The following is a 20,327-nucleotide window of genomic DNA, read 5'->3' on the forward strand; positions in this document are numbered from 1 at the left end:
CTTACTTGGTTTATTACCCCATATGTACCTCTCCTTGGAGATGCAGTTTAGTTTATACCTTGCTTCCTGTTCCATGATTTCCTTAAGTGCATCTCTTTTCAGGGTTAGATTAAGGTAGGTCTCTTTTAATCTTTGCTCTTTGTGTTTACTTTCTAGGGTCTCTATCTCTTTCCTCAGGGAGTTGGCTTTGTTTTCCCTTTCTTTTTTTTTTTTAGCGGCCTCGGCAATTAGAATTCCTCTGATATACGCTTTGTGCGTCTCCCAAAGGGTTGCGCTGGAAATCCCCACTGTATCATTAATATGAAAGAATTGTTTTAGTTCAGCCTCCACTCTTCTACCCCCTCCTTCATCTCGGATCAGGCTATCATCCAGGCGCCACACCGGCCGCTGCCTCTTTTGTGTAGATAATATAATTTTCATTGTTATTGGAGCATGATCTGACACCGTCATGATTCCGATTTCAGTCTCTGTAATAGAGTCTAGCAGCCCGTGATCCGCCAAGATGTAGTCTATTCTAGAATACGTTCCGTGGGGAGGGGAGAAAAATGTGTAGTCATGTTCTTTTGGGTGAAAAATCCGCCAAACGTCCACTAATTGGCGTTCGTGTAGCTTATGTTTGATTCTCTGCAAATGCTCATTTTTTGTCACCTTCCCACGGAACGTACTATCTTCTGTTGGGTTAAATACAAAGTTTAAATCCCCCATCAGTATTATATATCCCTCCGCAAAGTTGTTCAGTTTTCCCAAAATTTTTCCTAAGTATTGGGTTGGGTGTACGTTTGGTGCATATATATTTGCTAGAGTATAGATTACATTTTCGAACTTTATTTTGAGAAATAAAAATCTCCCTTCGGGGTCCGTCAGCCTCGCCTCAAGCGTGAATCCAAAGCCTCTTGTAAACCCGATAGCCACACCCCTTGCTCGTTTGGATATGGAATCACCGTAAAACCAAACGGGGTACACCGGGGAGTATAGTTTAATGTTTGCGTCAATAGTCAGATGAGATTCTTGGATAAATACCACATCCGCTCTGAGGTGCTCCAGCTCAGCCAAGACTTTTAGTCTTTTGACCGCTGAATTTAGGCCCTTTACATTGTAGGATAAAAATTTAACTTCAGTCATTTCCTATTTCTGGATCGTTCCGTGAACTTGCTGGACTTTCTAAGAGATCCCCTGGGAGCCGTTTTCCCTGTTCCCTCCCTATTTTGAAGGGGGAGAATATTCTCTCCCCTTCCAAAACCACCCCTTGATCCCCCCCTCCCCCCCCTTGTCTAGGCCCGTGCATCGCCTCTGAACCGTGGGGATCCACTGTATCCCCTACCTGTCGGTTCTTTTGGATGAGGTGTAGCACTCAGCACCCCTCCCATACATTGTCTCCTGGGATTTCCCGGGAGATTGATCTTATATGTGTGGCGGGGACGGATCCTCCCTACTTGTTCCCCTCTCCGATCACCCACCCTCCGACCCCTCCCCCTCTCACCCCCTCTGTGCCAATCTCTCAGGACCGCCCCAAGTTGCTGCTATTTTCTGGTCCCTATTCAACCCATCCCTATTCCACCCATTCAGGTAACTCAATCAACGGTATATCCAGTTTACGGCAGAACCCTGCCAAATCCTCAGGGAATGTTAGTTTAGCTGATATACCCTCTCTAAACCCTATCAAGCAAGCCGGAAAGCCCCATTGGTATTTTATATTAGATTTCCGCATTTGTTCCAATAAGGGTTTTAAATGCCTTCTTCTGGACAGGGTTTCCCAGGCCAAGTCCGTGAAAATCTGAATCTCAGTCCCGTCATAGGATAAGGGAGGCTTTCTTCTCAGTTTTTGCCAGATTTCCTCTTTATCTTCGAAATGTCTGAACCTGGCAATTATGTCCCTGTTCCAGTTTCCTCCTCCCTCCCTTGTCTTTCCAACTCGATGTACCCTTTCTATTTTGAGGGGACCTTCCGAACCATTGTTTAGGAGGGGCAGGAACAACTCGTTGAGAATTTTCCTCAGGTCTTCGCCCCTCTCCTCCTTAACCGCTCGTATCCTAAGGTTTTGCCTTCTGTTACGGTTCTCGTGATCTTCTAGGCGATATTGCAGTAACCTCTGGTTTTGTTTCATATTCAGATGTTGGGTTTTTAATTCTTTTAGTTCAAGATCTTGCTTTGTCACATACTCTCCAAGATTTAATTAATATCCCCAAAATTGTGCAAAATTGCCCCCTAGGGAGTTATAAAAAACTTTCAAAAAAAAAAAAAAAGGGGGAGGGGGAGAAGCTCCTCATCTTGCGATCAAACTGGGGAAACGCATTAGAGCGATAAAGAAATATAACATGAATAGATCAACTAGGGGGGCGGCCCCGAAAATACCTAAAGATACCTCCACTACCAGTACGATCAGACACTATATGACGCCGGAAGGAAGTTCTAAGAGTCCAGGACTGATAAAAAAAACAGAAAAAACTGGGACAAACAAAAAGGGAATAGGGGGGGTAGAAACCCCAAGCGCGGATACCTCAACAGAACTTGATCATGCAGTCAGCCAAATAGAAGACCCTAGCTTGGACTCTCACATTCCCACAATGGGGGAAATGGATGCTATGTTAAGGAGGTTGGAGAATGTAATAAGAGAGGAAATCAGTACCCTAAGAACGGATTTATTCCATACGCTAGAACGGGTAGAGGGTAGAGGAAGCAGTATTTGTTTTTCTATTACTTCGTTGTTACCTGTTGATTCAGCTGCTATTTTTCAACTTCCTTTAGCAGACTAAGCTGCCCATCAAAAGTGGAAATTAGAAGGTTAAGACAAACCATTTACCAGTAACTGACTGACTGGTGCTTATAACAGTCAGCATTTGTTCATGTATGGGAAACCTTTATCCCAAAAGGAACTCCAACTGCTTAAAGTTGTTAGCTGGAGTAATGCTGCGTACACACGATTGGGCCTTTGCCCATCCAAATCTTATCAGAATTCCATCGGAGAAAAATTGAACATGTTCTATATCTAAACTCAGATGGAATTCATTGGAATTTCCGATAAAAAAACTCTGATGGGGCTACACACGATCGGAAAATTAAGGGTGATGTAACAGGGGGTGTGACTTATGGCTACACACGTTTGCTAATAGGTGTACCTCATTCAGAAAGTTGGGAGGTATGGTTAAATGGTTCAGTTGCACAGCCTTTTCTCTTTTGCACGGTAGGAAAATCTGAGAATCCATTTGATTTTTGATTTTTTTCTTTTAAGTTTTCACCCCAACTCTACTCTCTTTTAAAAGCTTTCGTAGCCAGGCTCCTGAAGCTCACTCCATGGCTACAATATTCCCTACTGTATTTATATGACTGCCAATAATGAGAAGTACAGAGCAAGATTCAGGAATATCTAAGCACCCTCAGATCCATCCAATTACAATAGAATATTGGTATAGATTTAGTCATCCCTAACTACGGGATTTGAACTAATGCCAAAATTATTCCCATTGACTTTTAGCTTGGCTTTAATTGAGGAAACAATGACAGTGAGAGTGAGAAAGAAAATGTGGGAATGCCAGATACTGTATTTCTGGGCACCAAAACCAAGACTCTTGTACATTTTGCATACTTTATTCAACTCTACAGTAAATTATACTACATAATATGTTTTCTTGCATACCAACCCCTTATGTTTTCTTTTTACAACACTGGTAAACATGAATGTAAGTTTGCATGTTAGACATATTACTAAGTACTGTCAGTGTTATCTTGGCTCCTACTAGCCATAACAGTTTAACCATCTTATTGAGTAATCCACATATATGAGCAATAAACCACATGCAACAAGACAGGAGGAGGTCATTCTTTACCAACTTTTGAAGTATTAACCTTTTAACCTATTACATCGATTTTGCTTTTTGGCAAGTATAATGTTATAAAACTAACAAAGCAGTATGAAAAAAAAAAACTGAGAAGTGATAGGAAATGTTTGGGCACACACAAAGACAGCAGAGACAGATTCAGCATCGGACATGGAAGCAGAGGCAACAGAGAAACTCCTAGCCATGCAAAGCAATGCATGCAGAGCACGAGGAGTCACAATTAAACCAGTACCTGATGTGCACTAGGACGTCTCAGCCCACCAGCACCAGAGTGTCCCCATTATAACAATAAGTCCTAGGAGGGGAAGGGAGAGAACAGGAGGGTCAGATCCAGAGGGGGCCTGAGAGAGGAAAGAGGAGGGACAAAAGAAGTAGGAAAGAAATAAGAAGGGAAGGATGAATGTTTTAGTGAAGAACACAAATAAGGGACATGGTTGGAGAAGGTGGAGCCAACACAATTTTAGGAATTATATGAATGAGAATAAAGATATGAAAGATGTCAGATGGGCATTTGAATTAGATATGTGCATTTAATAGCAAAGTCACAGCAAATAGCAGAGGGAGGTTGAGAGGAAGTGATGTTGTATGCGATTACAAGAATTAAGGTATGTTGCAACAGAAAAAATACCCATTTTACAGAAATTGGTATATGAGTATGATTTAGAATTAAAAGAAACAGGAAAATGACAATTATATAAAACAGAATAAGAAAATAAAACAGATGCGTATGGAAAGCATTATGTCAAGTTATAGCAGATCCCATACAAACACCAGGAGACCGATCAATTTGAGGCAAGACACCAGAGCAGAAAGAAATTTTTGAAGGATTAGATGAAGAACAGACCATCAACAGCCAGAATGCAAAAGTTTGTATTTTATGTCAATGGAATATGTAGAGAAATAAACACAAGGGTGAAGAGAGAGTTCCCCACAAACCATATGGCAAGGGCAAAAAAATAACAATTGTACATGAACAGCAAATCCCAGAAGAGAACACATGGATTGTCAGATGAGAAAATATTTCAGCAGAAGAGAAGGAAAATAGATGAACATGTTTATTTCCAAGAGAAATGATTAGCACGGCAAAGAGAAGAAAATATAGTTTATAAAAATTGTAAGAAATGAAGATCGTAAAAAAATAAAGGAAAGACCGGGTGACATATGACAGATTGAAACAAAAAAGAGAAGAAAAAAGAGAGAGAAATATCTTGGTTATAAAGGAAAGATCAGTATGCTCAGCTATAGTCTAGATTACATAATGTGCAGTCAGTTTTACAAAGTGTATAATAAAACATGCAGATACTTTAATGTTATGTTACAAAGTGTAAAGCTGAAGAGCTTTTGTAAAAATACACTTTTAGCCGTAGAGTTGCCACCTTAGCCCTTAAACCAAACACATATTAATTACTCAGGTTATGTGGCTGATCAAGGTGGTAATTAAACTCACTTAGTGCTGTATCTTCATTAAATTAGCCTCAGAACTTGTGTAATTAACGTGTTTGTGTTTAAAGGGATGAGGTGGCAACCCTTTTGTAGCAGGGCCTCACAGCACTGTGGCGGTAAAGTCTAGGGGTTGAGGTATAAGCTGTAATAGTTACCATATTCCCCAACATGCCTCTAGCACTTTCACCTTCACTCTGACTCTGGGTTGTGGGTGGGCCCTTGCCATCCTCACGTTCAATGCAAGACTGCTGGCTTTGCCTTGTATGTGAAGATGTCAGCGCCCAACCACCATCTGATGTGTCAAAGACAAGAGGCTCAGGGACCAGTTGCACAGTGTGGCGGAGGCATGCTGACGCAAGGAATAAAGTATTATAGTTTATTCCATTACCCATAGACTTAATGTGCATTATAAAGGGTAATATTTATTTATTTGTAATCTTGGAATTCAGATTTAAGACATATTAGAAAGCTACTGTGTGATCGTGCAGTAGCTGCAGTGGTGAAAGAAAGTTTGTAACTCTTTTAGGCTGATTCAGTAAGCAGTGTGCAGTATTCCTGAAAAATTGATAATATTTTATTTCACTGATGGCACAACTTATTTAATCGGGATAACCCAAAAAAGGTCATAGGGTTGATTCTAATAATGATTAGCTTCGAAAACATTTGTATACCTAAGTACACTTTGTGAACCTTGAAGACATCTCCTACCATTAGGGGAAAAACTGATCATTTAAAATAGATATTTCTAGATCAGTGGAACAGATGTCACCCGGATTGACAGCTCAAAGGTTCACTGGTCTCAGGGGTTACATACCTGAAAGTTGATAGAAGGGTCCCACACTGTTGGCTGTGTTGTTGGTGCTGAAACTTTGCAGGCACCATCAGGATAACTCTGACAATGCTCTCCTTTTTAAGAACCCCTATTAACCTCTGGAGGAAACCTGCTTGAGAAATTTTGTAGACAGTCTATATTGTTTCTTTGTAATATAGACTGTCTACAGAATTTCTCAAGCAGGGTTCCTTCAGAGATAAATAGGGGTTCTTAATAGGAGAGCATTGTCAGAGGAGTTGTGTTGTATTAAAAACATGCAAAAACGAGCAAATTCTAAATTGTTGTACATCTATTAGTGCCGGTTCACACTACAGCGACTTGGGATCCAACTTGTGTCGCCCCAAGTCGTGCGACATGAGAAATTCCATTGAAGTGAATGAGAGCCATCTTAATGTACACTACTGAAGTCGCTCCAACTTCAGAAAAGGTTCCTGTACTACTTCAAGGCAACTACATTTCAATGAATGTTGCCTCCAAAGTCGTATCACTGTCTTAACTGAAGCAACTTTACAGGAAGAGAAAATAGTTTTCTTAGGCAAACCCCTCTCTCCCACAGAGCTGATTATTGTTTGATTGGCCACTGGCAAAGTCGCCTGCCCTGGAGGCAACTTCAAGTCACGTTGTAAGTTGCTCCAAGTCGGGCTGAAGTGGCGCTGAAGTCGCCTTGAAAAGTCACGCTGTAAGTCGGGTTGCCCCTGTGTGAACCGGTACTTAGAAGAAATCAAATTCAAATCTATTGCTAGCCTAATGATATTTATCAGCATTCATATTAGCAGTCTTAGTTTAATAGTCAGCAGGTGGATTGAAGGCTTTCCCTACTACATGGGCCTTTTGGAGATGACTCATTTCCATTTCTGTATAGTTCTAGTCAAGATGAAAGAGCTTCTGTCAGCTAGGACGTCATCTTTGTTACTGAGCAAAGAAGCTTTAAGACTTTAGAGTCTAGCCTGTAGTGCTAGCAAAACCAAAATTAAAATGAGTGCTTTCCAGCACCAAAAACATTGGGCTACAGAACTGCATTGTTGACAGCCAAAAAAATGCATACCTGAAGAGGAACGGAGTAGTTGATACATGTTTTGCTTAATAACATACAGGGCGACTAGACTTAAGCCAGCTATAGATGGTTTGAATCTTGGCCGGTTCAGCAGGGTCCAGTCGAGATTTATACTATGTATGGGCAGACTGATTGTACCCAAGTTGATTGATCAGCTATAGCCGCTAGCATTAATCACTGTGTGTTGTTCTCCCACCAGGGACACCCAGGGACCCATGGTAGATGGAAAGAAAATCGCACCCTCAATGGCAGGCTTTTAAGATGTCTCACTAAAGTTTGTTTTAGTTACTCCTGTCCCCCAGTGGACAAAATGCAAGTAGCGCTTTGTTCTTTCTAGATGGTATTGATCCTGGGATAGTGTGGTCAACGATGTGCTCACCTCCCTCACCGTTGTTAGACCACTCAGCTAGCAAGGAGATAAATATTTGATAAGCGGTGATTAACGACATTTGCCTCAGACACAGGATGCTTCCTTTTAGCTGGATGCACACTATACAATTTACTTTAGATTTACCAAACCATATAATATGAGGTCAAACCTAAACACATTCAATTTGTATGCAATCAGGCAGGCCCTAGTACTACATAATTGAAGGTAAATCTAAAGGAAATCGTACAGCAAAAGTTATATAGCGTGAATGCAGCTTTAGTCAAGCACTGTCCCTAGGCTTTTCAGGGGAAGAAATGTCAAACTCTTCAGTTAGTTTTCTTCTGGAAGTTCTCATAACCTAATTATTATTATTGTGATTATTTTATTTATTTATTTTTACCATTTAACAGTTAAGCAGCCTATCAGATTGGATTTTTTCTTTACCAGATATTACATTCATTATATTTCTATGGTTTCTATATGGAATTGCCACTTTTTGGGGTCCAAAGAAAAGTGGAATCCTAGACAGATTGAACACCATGGTTCACAACTGATGGAAATTTTCTGGATGCAGTTTCAAGTCAAATTACTGGCTATATTGATGTATCTGCCTTTACTACTAATAGACATTTACAGTACATAGAGATTGATGTTTCAGTCCTAAGAAATGTATGTATTATTTACTATTTTATACGAGAGGTTTGACAGCTGTTAGGAAGTAACTGTGTTACTTAGTACTGACACCTTATCACAGATGTCCATGGTGTTAAGTGTTATATTTATATACAGATTTATCAGTTTATTAATTAAATGAGAGATTGAGATTGTTTTAGGCTAAATTCATACTAAAGGTGCTTCTAAGAGAGTCACAAACTTTCTTTGTTTTCTGCCGCCTGAGTAAAGTTAGTCGTAAATGAAAAATATCAGAAAAATAGGAGAAAAAATTATCCTCACTATGGGCCTCTGAAGGGAAAATTGCCATTAGAGAAATATAGAGGCTGCCATTCCTAATACCTCCTTCTGAAAATGTATGTTGCATGGATGCCATGCTTATGCAGTGCCATCAATATTTTCACTGACCAAGAACAAGTATAGAGATAAGGTTTTTTAATGCCTTTTATTTGTTACAGGCTTCTTCTGTTTGAAAGACTTAGAAACTATTGGGACAAGGCCACACATCTTTCTAATGACAAGTCCGCTTTAAGGGGCACCATAGAAATAGACATATTTAAAAACATTTTATAGTCAATGTATAGACATCACTTTCTTTATAATATTATTTATAATGGAAAATAAAAGAGGCCTAGATTCGTAGCCTAGTGTAATGAGGTACATTTTGTTAGCAGCAAAATAAAATGCATGACTGTCTGCAGCAAGCTACATGCAGGTATTGTGCAGCTGTGCGATTAGTAATGTATAAAGAGTTAAATGATACATGCATAGAACATCAGCACATTTAGTTAATGGCCAGACTTTCGATTATACTGAGTAATTTAAGAAGACTGAAAAACAATGCCAACTTAAAAGATTAGTAAAGGTTCAAATTTTTTTTTTAAATAACCACTTAAGCCCCGGACCAATATGCAGCCTAAAGACCCAAGGTGTTTTTACAGTTCGGGACTGCGTCGCTTTAACAGACAATTGCGCGGTCGTGCGACGTGGCTCCCAAACAAAATTGGCGTCCTTTTTCCCCCCACAAATAGAGCTTTCTTTTGGTGGTATTTGATCACATCTGCGGTTTTTAGTTTTTGCGCTATAAACAAAAATAGAGCGACAATTTTGAAAAAAATGCAATATTTTTTACTTTTTGCTGTAATAAATATCCCCCAAAAACATATATAAAAACATTTTTTTTCCTCAGTTTAGGCCGATACGTATTCTTCTACCTATTTTTAGTAAAAAAAATCGCAATAAGCGTTTATCGATTGGTTTGCGCAAAATTTATAGTGTTTACAAAATAGGGGATAGTTTTATTGCATTTTTATTATTTTTTTTTTTTTTACTACTAATGGCGGCGATCAGCAATTTTTTTCGTGACTGCGACATTATGGCGGACACTTCGGCCAATTTTGACACATTTTTGGGACCATTGTCATTTTCACAGCAAAAAATGCATTTAAATTGCATTCTTTATTGTGAAAATGACAGTTGCAGTTTGGGAGTTAACCACAGGGGGCGCTGTAGGAGTTAGGGTGCACCTAGTATGTGTTTACAACTGTAGGGGGGTGTGGCTGTAGGAATGACGTCATCGATCGTGTCTTCCCTATAAAGGGAATGACGCGATCGATGCGCCGCCATAGTGAAGGACGGGGAAGCCGTGTTTACATACGGCTCTCCCCGTTCTTCAGCTCCGGGGAGCGATCGCGATGGAGCGGCTATAAACAAATAGCCGCGCCGTGGTCCCGGATCGCTCCCCGAGCGGACCCGACCTCCGCATGTAGCAGGGGGGGTCCCGATCGGACCCCCCACCCGCTAATAGGCGAGGACGTACGTGTACGCCCATGTGCCTGTACGTGCCATATTGTGGACGTATATGTACATGCGGGGGTCGGGAACTGGATAACAAACAAGTCATACTTATCTCCACTGGGCAGCTCGTTTTGCACAGAGTGGCCCCGTCTTGGTCTTCTGGGGTCCCTCGGCGGCTGTCTTGGCTCCTCACCGCATCAGCTAACCCCCTTCATGAGAAGCTCTCTCCCAAAAGGGTTAGATGGCCAAGTCTATCACTCGGCCCCGCGCGCTGCGTCATTGGTTTGATTGACAGCAGTGGGAGCCAATGGCTGCTCTTCTATCAATCATCCAATGAATGAGCCGAGAAGAGCCGAAAAGCCTGGTCCAGAAGCCTGCTTGTTCACAACGCAGGACTTTCGGGAGCTCGGGGACGTAAACGGGGGGGGGGGGGGGGGGGCTGGCAAACATCAGATGTTTTTTCACCTTAATGCATAGAATGCATTAAGGTGAAAAAACATGAATCTTTAGAAACCCTTTAAGCAACTCTGTCATAGGGATGGTAAGTAAGGAGCCCGCTGTCATGTATAAGGTGCGGGTTCCTGGAGCATGTACCTGCAGCAGCCTTTGAGCCCTACAGTCATGGCAGAGTGCCAAAACCTTCGGATGGACAAAGCTCAAATATACTGTGTGTCCTGGCAGTGTTGAAGCTTGTCTTTGCAGAATTTGCGAAAAGGTGAGAATGGACAGGCAAGGTCCAGTAATATGAGGATGTGTTAGAGCTTTTCCTGTCAGGATAGGCCAGTGTTTGGGTATAATTGGAGGTCTCTGAGAATGCTGCAGATACATTCGAGAACTTTAGGTACCTAAACTTTATATCTGGCATCTCATAGTATATTGGTGTCAAATAGCAACATAGATTTGTAGTTTCATTGTAGCTATATTGTGAAGGGTTTCCCCAAGAAAAAAAGTTTAATATACAGTATATTTTTGTTAACATGGTAAATCTCTACTCCAGCTAATACTTTATTTGTTGTGTATATATATATATATATATATATATATATATATATATATATATATATATATATATATATATTACCTCTGCCAGCTTTTTTGTATTACTGTCTTCATAGGTGAGATTTAACAGACAACAATAATAACCTGCCAGAAGTTCTAACCCCTCTCCACTAAAATAATTTTATTAAATATGGTACCGAGGTACTGTTTAACATGGCACCTCAGTAACATGGTATTGTTCAACATGGCACTTCAGCAATACAGTATATGGTAACATGGAACTTCCAAAAACATGGTGTATGGTAACATGGTACTGTTGTATAACATGGCACGTCAGTTACATGGTATATGGTAACATGGCCCCTCAAAAACACGATATACAGTAACATAATACTGTATAAAAAAGGCAACTTGTAAACAGTAAATGGCAACATGATACCTCAATAACATGGTATATGATAACAGGGCAACTCAGTAACGTGATACATGGCAACATGACACTGTGTAACTTGGAACCTTAATAAAAATATATAGTAACATGAAACTGTGCAACAAGGTACCTCTGTAACACGGTATATGGCAACATGGCACCCTGTGACATGGAACCTTAGTAACATGGCATATGGTAACAAGGCACACCATTAACATGGCATTACAAACCCAACATCTCTGTAACATGGCACTTTAATTGCCTGGTAAACTACAACATTACATTTGTATAACATGGGACCCATTCCACATTGTATGGTAGCAATATGTAACCTTAATAACCAGGTATGTAATGACATTGAATATCAGGACTATGGCATCTGACATTTCATCTGTGTAACATGGTATATGACAATTCGCCTCTGTAACATGGGATATGACAACATTGCACCACAGTAACATAGTATATGACAACATAATACATCAGTAACATGGGATATGAAAACTTTGCACCCCATTAACATAGGATATGATACATGGAAACCTCAGTAACATGGGATATGACAACTTTGCACCCCGTTAACATAGGGTATGCTATATGGTACCTCATTAACATGGTATATGATAACATTGCACCTCAATTACATGGGGTATGGCAACATGGCACCTCAAATACATGGTACATGGCAACTCTAAACCTGAACAATACAGTATATGGCAGCATAAAAAGGTGAAAAGTGCCTGAGAGCATTACCAAAAACCATGAATACAGTCCTAAAAAAAAAGAGGACTCAAGATGAATCATAGTGTACCATTCTACAGCTACTAAGAGTCCAGCATTTAAGTGGGGCACAGCCTTGGGAAAGAAGAGCTGTGCTCTGCCGAAATCTTGAACACTGAGTAAAGCTGTTTCGAATGGTACATCATAACTCCTCTTTAAGAGCTGTGAGTGCCACTTTTTTTTTTTAAGACTGTATTGATGGTTTTCTGTAGTGCACCCAGGCACCTATCACATTTCATTCTAGTTGTAAAACAAAATCATTTCAGTATTAAATTCTGATTCTAGCAGTTGTTATTAAGTTGTTCTTTTTGGCAATGCTTATATGTTTAAAGTGACTGTCAAAAATAAAGTAGCTAGCATGTAAAAAGTGCTGGAACCCAAGACGTCAGAGCTTGCCCAATGTGAATGGCCAGTAGGAAAGCTCCAATCAAACATACTGGAATATATTTGCCAGGTCAGATTCAGCATTTGGGCATAGCAGGGACATTGAGAGTTGCAGAACGTCTGGGAAGGCAACTCAGGGTGTGTGCACTTTATACCTGCTTTTATCTTTACTTAATTTTGTTAGTTGGCAACGCTTAGGGTTCCTAAGTTGTATATGTGGCTGTGCTTCTAATGCAAGTACATCCAATGTAGTAGAATCTAACAATGAACGTGTACATTAAAGGTGCATATATTTGTATGCACAGTGATTGGCATAATAGAACTGTGTTTGATATGCTGTGGATGTCAATACCATTAACGATTCAGTGGTAAAACTTTATTGCTTGAGTGACTAGGAAGCAGAGAGGAATAATAATTATAATGTCACACACAAGGGATAATGAAACGAAAGCCTGTTAGTAAAAAGTAGCAGTGTTGCTACCTGCAAGCCGCTTTCCTTCAGCCTATGAATCTCCTCTCTGCACAATCTCAGTTCCTCTTGTAACTTCTCCTGATCCTCTTGGCTGATCTGATGGCGTTGCTGTAGCTCCTCAATCTCACTTAGGAGACCAGCACACTGCAAAAAAGAAACAAGAATTTTACAAAAGTTTTGTATCTGTTAAAAAATGTCAGCATTCATTCATTTATATCCAAAGTAAGAATGTTAAAGGCCAGTGCCAATGGGCTTTTCCAAATCATCCACCAGGACAGCACATGAGAGAGGGGCTCCACCTTCCTAATGCAGGAAACACATCATTCACAATAAGTAAAAAGAGCACAGTCACCTTGTGTCCTTAGTATTTGTGTTTCATCAGGCCTAACAGATGCATCAAAAAAAATTTTTTTTGTTATTTTTCCCTCAAGCCTTCATGCTAGTTGCATGGTCTTTCAAGTATATGCTCCCCCAGGGACAGTGGACTTGGAGTTTTTTTCAGGCTACAATTGTTAGTATCCTAGTTGTATGACCTTCCCTTCTCATCACCTTCTTGGTTTTCCTCAAGGTTCCTGTTCCATCGGAGAAGAAGCAACTATTTCTATGTGGACTCTAGTGAAGTCCTCCCTTTCCTACATTTGGTCAGGCTCAAGATCTTGCCTCAGGAGATGTGGGGTAGGTGGAGTCCTCAGTGGCCAGCTGAGCCCCTAATGTATGCTGCTGATTGGTATAGATGGGTGTTGGTTTCCCCAAATTTGTATGGGAAGATATGCAAGGTTCATGCTTCATCTCCCTGGGTATCCACTGTCCCAGACTACTTCTAACTAGACGATACGCGTCTGCTAAGCTAGATAAAGCACTGTACATGGGCCAGAACAGAATGTGGACTGTTACGCTGTGGGCCCCTGTGAAGAAAATAGACTTTATTCTGGATTCTCTCATGGGTTCTATTTGTTTTTTAAGAACCCCTGGACCGATCTGGGTGAAATTTGGATATGTTGGTCCCCCAGATCGGGGCTATGTAATGGCAGGGATACCTTGTGTGGAAAAGGGGTGTTCCAACTTTTGGGAAAATTGGGGTGCTCTCTGCCTGGAGATAATTGGTTTATTCCTTAAACTGATCTCAATATCTCAATGTGTCATGTAAATGAACTTTGGTCTGTCTCATAAGAAGCGTTCATTGTGTGAATTTCTATTGTTTAGCAGGTGAGAAGTTCTTTTCTCCGAATCACCTCGTCTGGGCAAATGACCAGTAATTACCTCATGTGGATCCTATCGGAGACAGATGTCTGTCTCCTAAAAGAGGTCTATTGAAAGGGTGGCTCGTTAACACCATTGTATGATGATGTGGGAGGAGTGTGGCATTGTATATCTGATTACTTCAAGTATCCCTTTTGCTGTATATAAGTGACCTGCATCTCAATAAAGATATCTATACCTGGACACCCTTCATGAAGTCTTGGCTCATGTTTGGGGGGAATATTCTAACTATTCGGAAGAATCATCTTGGAAACTGCATTCATCTCCACTATCCCTCTACCTTCTATGGTAGCGATGCTTGGCGATTGAGGGATGGAAAGAAGGCCGCAGTACCTTAACTACTGCAGGTCTTAACAACCTAAATAAACAGCAAAATGCTGGGTGTGTGAGTATACCCTGATGGCGACATCCACAAAAACCAGGGAGGGTGCGTAAACAGGTAGGATATAGCAGTAGGCAGACCTACTGTAAGTGTAGCTCCAGACAAAAAAAAAATATTTTTAAGCTTTTTGGATAGCATAGGGAAGAGTTATTACCCCTGTAATGTTTATTTTGCTGTCTGTGCCCCTGTTCAGAAGATTTCACCTCACTTTCTGTCCCTGTGACGATTGGATTTTGAAAATTTTGGGTTGTTGTGGAAACAAGCCTTGGTGATAACGCTTCAGTGGAGACACCTTTTTTCCATAATAACTCAGAAGAGAATTTCCCTTCCTAGGGGTAGATTTCCTCTCACTTCCTGTTGTCTCCCTCCGTTTTGTAAGTAGGAATAGTTTGTAAGTCGGATGTTTGTAACTAGAAAATAATTATTTGGGACTTTATATGAGGCACATATAGGGTGTGCCTCCATCCCTGTTTGAGGGTTTGGGACTTTAAATGAGGCCATAGACAGAGTGGAGTTATATGAATCAAGGCGCATATTTATTGATCATAAAAATAGTAAAAACCATATCAAAGGGAAGGACCACATAGAAAAAGACATTATAGGAGGCATCTTAAGTACCCACCCATGCAGGTGCACGCTCGCTCCCACCAGCGTCACGCAGCACTGCATCAGCAGGGAAGGGTTCCAAACATCGACGGAAGACACCGTCCGTGGCGTGAGCCCATGTTTCTCAGCTGACCGGCTCTGATGGATTTACTCATGCCTCACGTGATGGCGCCAATGCTGACGTTACATGTGAGGCTGGATGCGTGGCGCCAATGCGCCATGGGTAAATCCCACCCCCCATGCGTCCATCCCGTCTAGACCAGAGCGGGAGGGAGGGGGAAGGGGGGCGTGTCAAACAGGGCGCATCGCAGCTCCCAGGAAACAGGCCAATACTTGTATAAAAATGTACATTACTTTTTTTTTTTTTTCGCACAGGCTGCTGTTATGTTTCTTGTACATATATGTATCATTCAATGTATCTACTTATCAAATAGTCCACTATGTTAGCACAAGTTGTTATATACATATATACTCTTGGTGCCCATAGTTCACACACACATACATATGACTCTGTGAACCAATATGGAATGATGTTTACTATAATGTCTTTTTCTATGTGGTCCTTCCCTTTGATATGGTTTTTACTATTTTTATGATCAATAAATATGCACTTTGATTCATATAACTCCACTCTGTCTATGGCCTCATTTAAAGTCCCAAACCCTCCGCTTATATCCCGATGTTTGTAACTAGGGGACCACCTGTATGTGTATTGAGGAAAATAAATCTTATATTCATCTCATCACCTCACTTGTCTGATTGACTTGGTATTTACCCTTTCATTAACCCATCGAGCACTGACCACTCTCGGTTTCTATGTATAAATGTAACATAAACATAGGGAGGAGGTAACAGGTTGCAGCTTCTGCTTACCTCTGAGCTGCTGGCACTTTTCTCTGCAGCTTGAGAGGTGTTAGGGCTGTAGCCTCTGCCTTCAACTTGCCACACCAATTGTAGACAGAAACACAGAACACATTCAGCCTGCACTTGTAAGATGCAAGCAAACACCCAAAGTAACCAACACCCAAAGAGAGGACATTCTCCCAAGGGTACCCCACACTGTGTCTCCCAACAGCATTGGTATAGTAGGAAGGAGAGCTTTAAGAAATAACTAACCTACCTTAGAGCCATATCCCAGATTCGTAGCACCAGATGAAGTCTGCTGTAATACTCCTGGGAAGAGTATTACAGTATTATGCCTTGTACACACGAGCGGAATTTCCGACAGAAAATGTCAGACAGAAACTTGTCATCAAATATTCTGTGTGTATGCCCCATCGGACTTTTTCCTTCGGAAATTCTGACGGAATTAGATAGAGTACATGTTCATAACTTTTCCGCTGACATTTTTTTACATTCGTCTTGATGCAATTCCGACGGACTAAAAACCATGCATGCTCATAATCAAGTCGACGCGTGCTCAGAAGCATTGAACTTAATTTTTCTCGGCTCGTTGTAGTGTTTTATGCATTTGACAGTCGGAATTTGGTGTGACCGTGTGTATGCAAGACAGCTTGAGCAGAATTCCGTCGGAAAAACCATCTGAGTTTATTCCGACGGGAAAACCGGTCGTGTGTACAGGGCATCAGAGTTTGATGGAAAACAATATCACTAGGGTATAAAAAATTTAGAGATTTCCTTAAGCAGCCATTACCCACCTCAGCCTGTGCTATCTGCACTTTTTGTTCTGCACTTTGGAGCTGGATGTGCAGTTTTTGCCTCTCCTCCTCCCGGGTCAGCTTCTGCTTCTCAACATCTGTCACTGTATTTCTCTCAATAGGCAAGCTGAGGGCAATGGTGCTTTCAGAATCATATTGTGTTGGGTTTTCTTCCTTCAGGTTATTTTCTTCTTCTTGTTCTGGCTGAGATTCACTTAATGCATTGCCTTGATCTGCATCTCCTTCTCTGCAAGAGACAAGGAGGAATACATTACCTCAACTACATGCAATACATGAGGAACCTATTCTACATTAATCACACGTTTAAGGCAATACTACAAAGCAAACACTCCTCCCGTTTCATTGTAATTATCATTCTAACCGCTACAGGTCCATTATTTCTGCAGCAGGGCTTTATATATATAATAGGTGAAGCTAGTAATTATTAAACACTGGCACCACCCAAATCAGTAAGTATTAAAGCCTCAAATCAAATCAGATCATACCGAGTATCTCTGTAAGCATTTTTTCTTACGATCAGAATCTAGCAGACTAGATCTAGACAAGTAAGATCAAGTCACTTATTGACTTCTGCAGCAAGGAAAGTTGTCAATCACTAAAAATATATATATATATGTATGTATATATGTATGTGTATATATATATATATATATATATATATATATATATATATATATTTATATTTATACACTGTATAAAAACATGAAATTCATTGCTTAGATTTTTTTCTTGTCCACAGAAATTAAAGATTTTTAAATAAAATCTGCTAGTTCATGACTAAGCATTATCACTTGTGCTAATATGTGTATATATACTGTGTGTGTGTATATATATATATTTATATAAAAAACATTTTAAGCTCTGTAATTTCATAATAAATGTTTATTTTATAACTATCATGATCATACCTCATTTATAGTTTAACCTATATCACCCACGCTACAGATACATACAGTAGATTAGTATTCTGAATTAATATGTAGACGTGTCTCCCAAATTGCCAGTCATATAACAACACATGCATTAGTCATTTGACACTACATATCTATATTTAATTGGAATAAAGTAAAAATGGGTACCTCTCTTCTCCCAGCAGCAGAAGATGACTCTTCAGCTGGCTGTTACTCTCCTGCAGGATACTGCGCTCCATCTGGAGATGTTGGCACTGGTCCCGCAGGAACTGCAGCTCTCCTGTCACAAGGACAGAAATGTGCAATGGCGCATGTGATAACGTACAAACATAATACATTATAACAACCTACATTCCTACAAACCTAAAGAGGCAATCCAAGTCCTCAGACAACATATTGGGTTGCAGTTTTGAATGTATTAAAGGCATAGCAGAGTGTTGCATTGTGTTAACCATTGACTATACAGAAAATTTGGAGCTTAAATTATACCCTTTTTAGCTGACTTGAATTGTTAAAGATGCAAACTTTCGGGATAACTCAGATGTCTTCTTCAGGCTTTATACATAATATACATAATATACTCTTATAACTCAAGGCAGCCAATAAAGAGTATCACTATGGACTTGTTCTCACCATTGAGTTGCACTGATTGCACAACCACTGGTGCGTGCTGAGAAACACAATGGCCGATGCGCTAATCTAGGCACATCATCTTTTTTTGCATAGAAATTTACTGAAATATCACAAATGATATTTGAATACATTTCTGTTTACCACAGAGGCATTGAGATGCGGCAGTTCATGTTACAACCTGCTATGCAGATTTTTTTTTACTGTATGCAGTGTTGTTACTGGCACTTTGCTGGCATTTCCAAAAGTAACAAAATTAGTTTTAAGTGCAAATTTCAGTATTTAGGCTACAAACAAGTACGACATGCAATTAGCAATGTGATTTAGGGTAGATATTAAGACATAACATATTTCCCTTTTTATTTTCGATAAGTAAGTAGCTCAGGGACAGGACTCAGAAGGGCAATAAATTAGAATAGACAGGTGTACACATATGAGATTAACTCTCACAGTGACACTGACAGCAGTGTGCAGCAGCACAGATGATGATGACACCTCGCCGACACAACATGTCCTCTCCTGAGTCACAGTGACAGTTTCTCTCCACACCAGGTTGTGCCTTCAGTCTACTCCAGTCCAAACAGCACTGACAGTCACACTCCCGGCTTGCCTTGCTCTCGTCCCGCAGACCCACACACAAGGCTCTGGCCCCTCCGCCCGACTCCCTTGCACTATGACATCACACGACACGTTGAGGTACTGCCTCCTCCAGACCTAGCCCTCTCACCCGAACACACTGTAGCAGGCACTTGGATGGTTTCGGCCGCCCCTAGACCCGGAACTACGTTTAAGCCGAGCACCACAGCCATATTTTTTACTGGCAACCTTTTCCTGTCACTGGCATTTACTGACAAGAGAAAAGTTCTATTTTTTTTACTGGCTGCCAATAAAATTACTGATTGTTGGCAACACTGACTGTATAAAATGCAGTTGTTTGAACTGACACTATTGGAAACATGACATTTTGAGAACAAGTCCTTAAACTTCAAACTTTCTGTAGTGCATAAAAGACAGAAAAGTAAAATCAGTAAAATATATCCTTAAAGGGGTTGTAAAGGTAATTATTTTCCCCCTAAATAGCTTCCTTTACCTTAGTGCAGTCCTCCTTCACTTACCTCATTCTTCCATTTTGCTTTAAATTTCCTTATTTCTTCTGAGAAATTCTCACTTCCTGTTCTTCTGTCTGTAACTACACACCGTAATGCAAGGCTTTCTCACTGGTGTGGAGAAAGCCTCTAGAGGGGGGAGGGGGCGAGCAGGAGTGTCAGGACACTCTCTACTTTGCAGATAGAGAAAGGAGCTGTGTGTTAGTGGGCGTCCTGACACTCCTGCTCGCCCCCTCTTCCCTCAAGAGGCTTTCTCCACACCAGGGAGAAAGTGTTGCATTACTGTATGTAGTTACAGACAGAAGAACAGGAAGTGAGGATTTCTCAGAAGAAATAAGGACATTTAAAAGCATAATGGAAGGATGAGGTAAGTGAAGGAGGACTGCACTAAGGGAAAGAAAGCTATTTAGGGGGAAAAAATTACCTTTACAACCCCTTTAATTATATCCCACAAATTTCAAAAAATAAATGATAAACCTGGTGATAAAAAAATAAAAATAAAAATATGAAAGGTGGCATAAAGTTGGATTTGTTGTTGACACCTGCTTTTAACCAAATAAATAAAAGATTTGGGGCCAGATTCATAGAGAACTGCGGCGGCATAACGTATCGTCTTTAAGTTACACCGCCGCAAGTTTTCCTCGTAAGTGCTTGATTCACAAAGCACTTGAGTGTAAACTTGCG

General features: G+C 40.5%; 1 protein-coding gene across 4 annotated transcripts in view; it reads right to left on the bottom strand.

Moving 5' to 3' along the window:
- Positions 1-20,327, bottom strand: part of CCDC136 (coiled-coil domain containing 136) — a 73,959-nt gene that overhangs the window by 13,649 nt on the left and 39,983 nt on the right. For 2 of the 4 annotated variants that reach the window (XM_040343239.1, XM_040343238.1), the window contains exons 6-9: positions 18,076-18,187; positions 16,976-17,222; positions 13,079-13,213; positions 4,069-4,177 (exon numbers count right to left, since the gene is read on the bottom strand). In XM_040343239.1, the coding sequence (XP_040199173.1) occupies positions 4,079-4,177; positions 13,079-13,213; positions 16,976-17,222; positions 18,076-18,187 (593 nt within the window). In that variant the 3' untranslated portion in view covers positions 4,069-4,078. The remainder of the gene's footprint in view (positions 1-4,068; positions 4,178-13,078; positions 13,214-16,975; positions 17,223-18,075; positions 18,188-20,327) is intronic. The other 2 variants (XM_040343241.1, XM_040343240.1) reach the window with 2 other exon arrangements.

Source organism: Rana temporaria, chromosome 3 (assembly GCF_905171775.1).
Source record: "Rana temporaria chromosome 3, aRanTem1.1, whole genome shotgun sequence".
In the NCBI taxonomy this organism is placed as follows: Eukaryota; Metazoa; Chordata; class Amphibia; order Anura; family Ranidae; genus Rana; species Rana temporaria.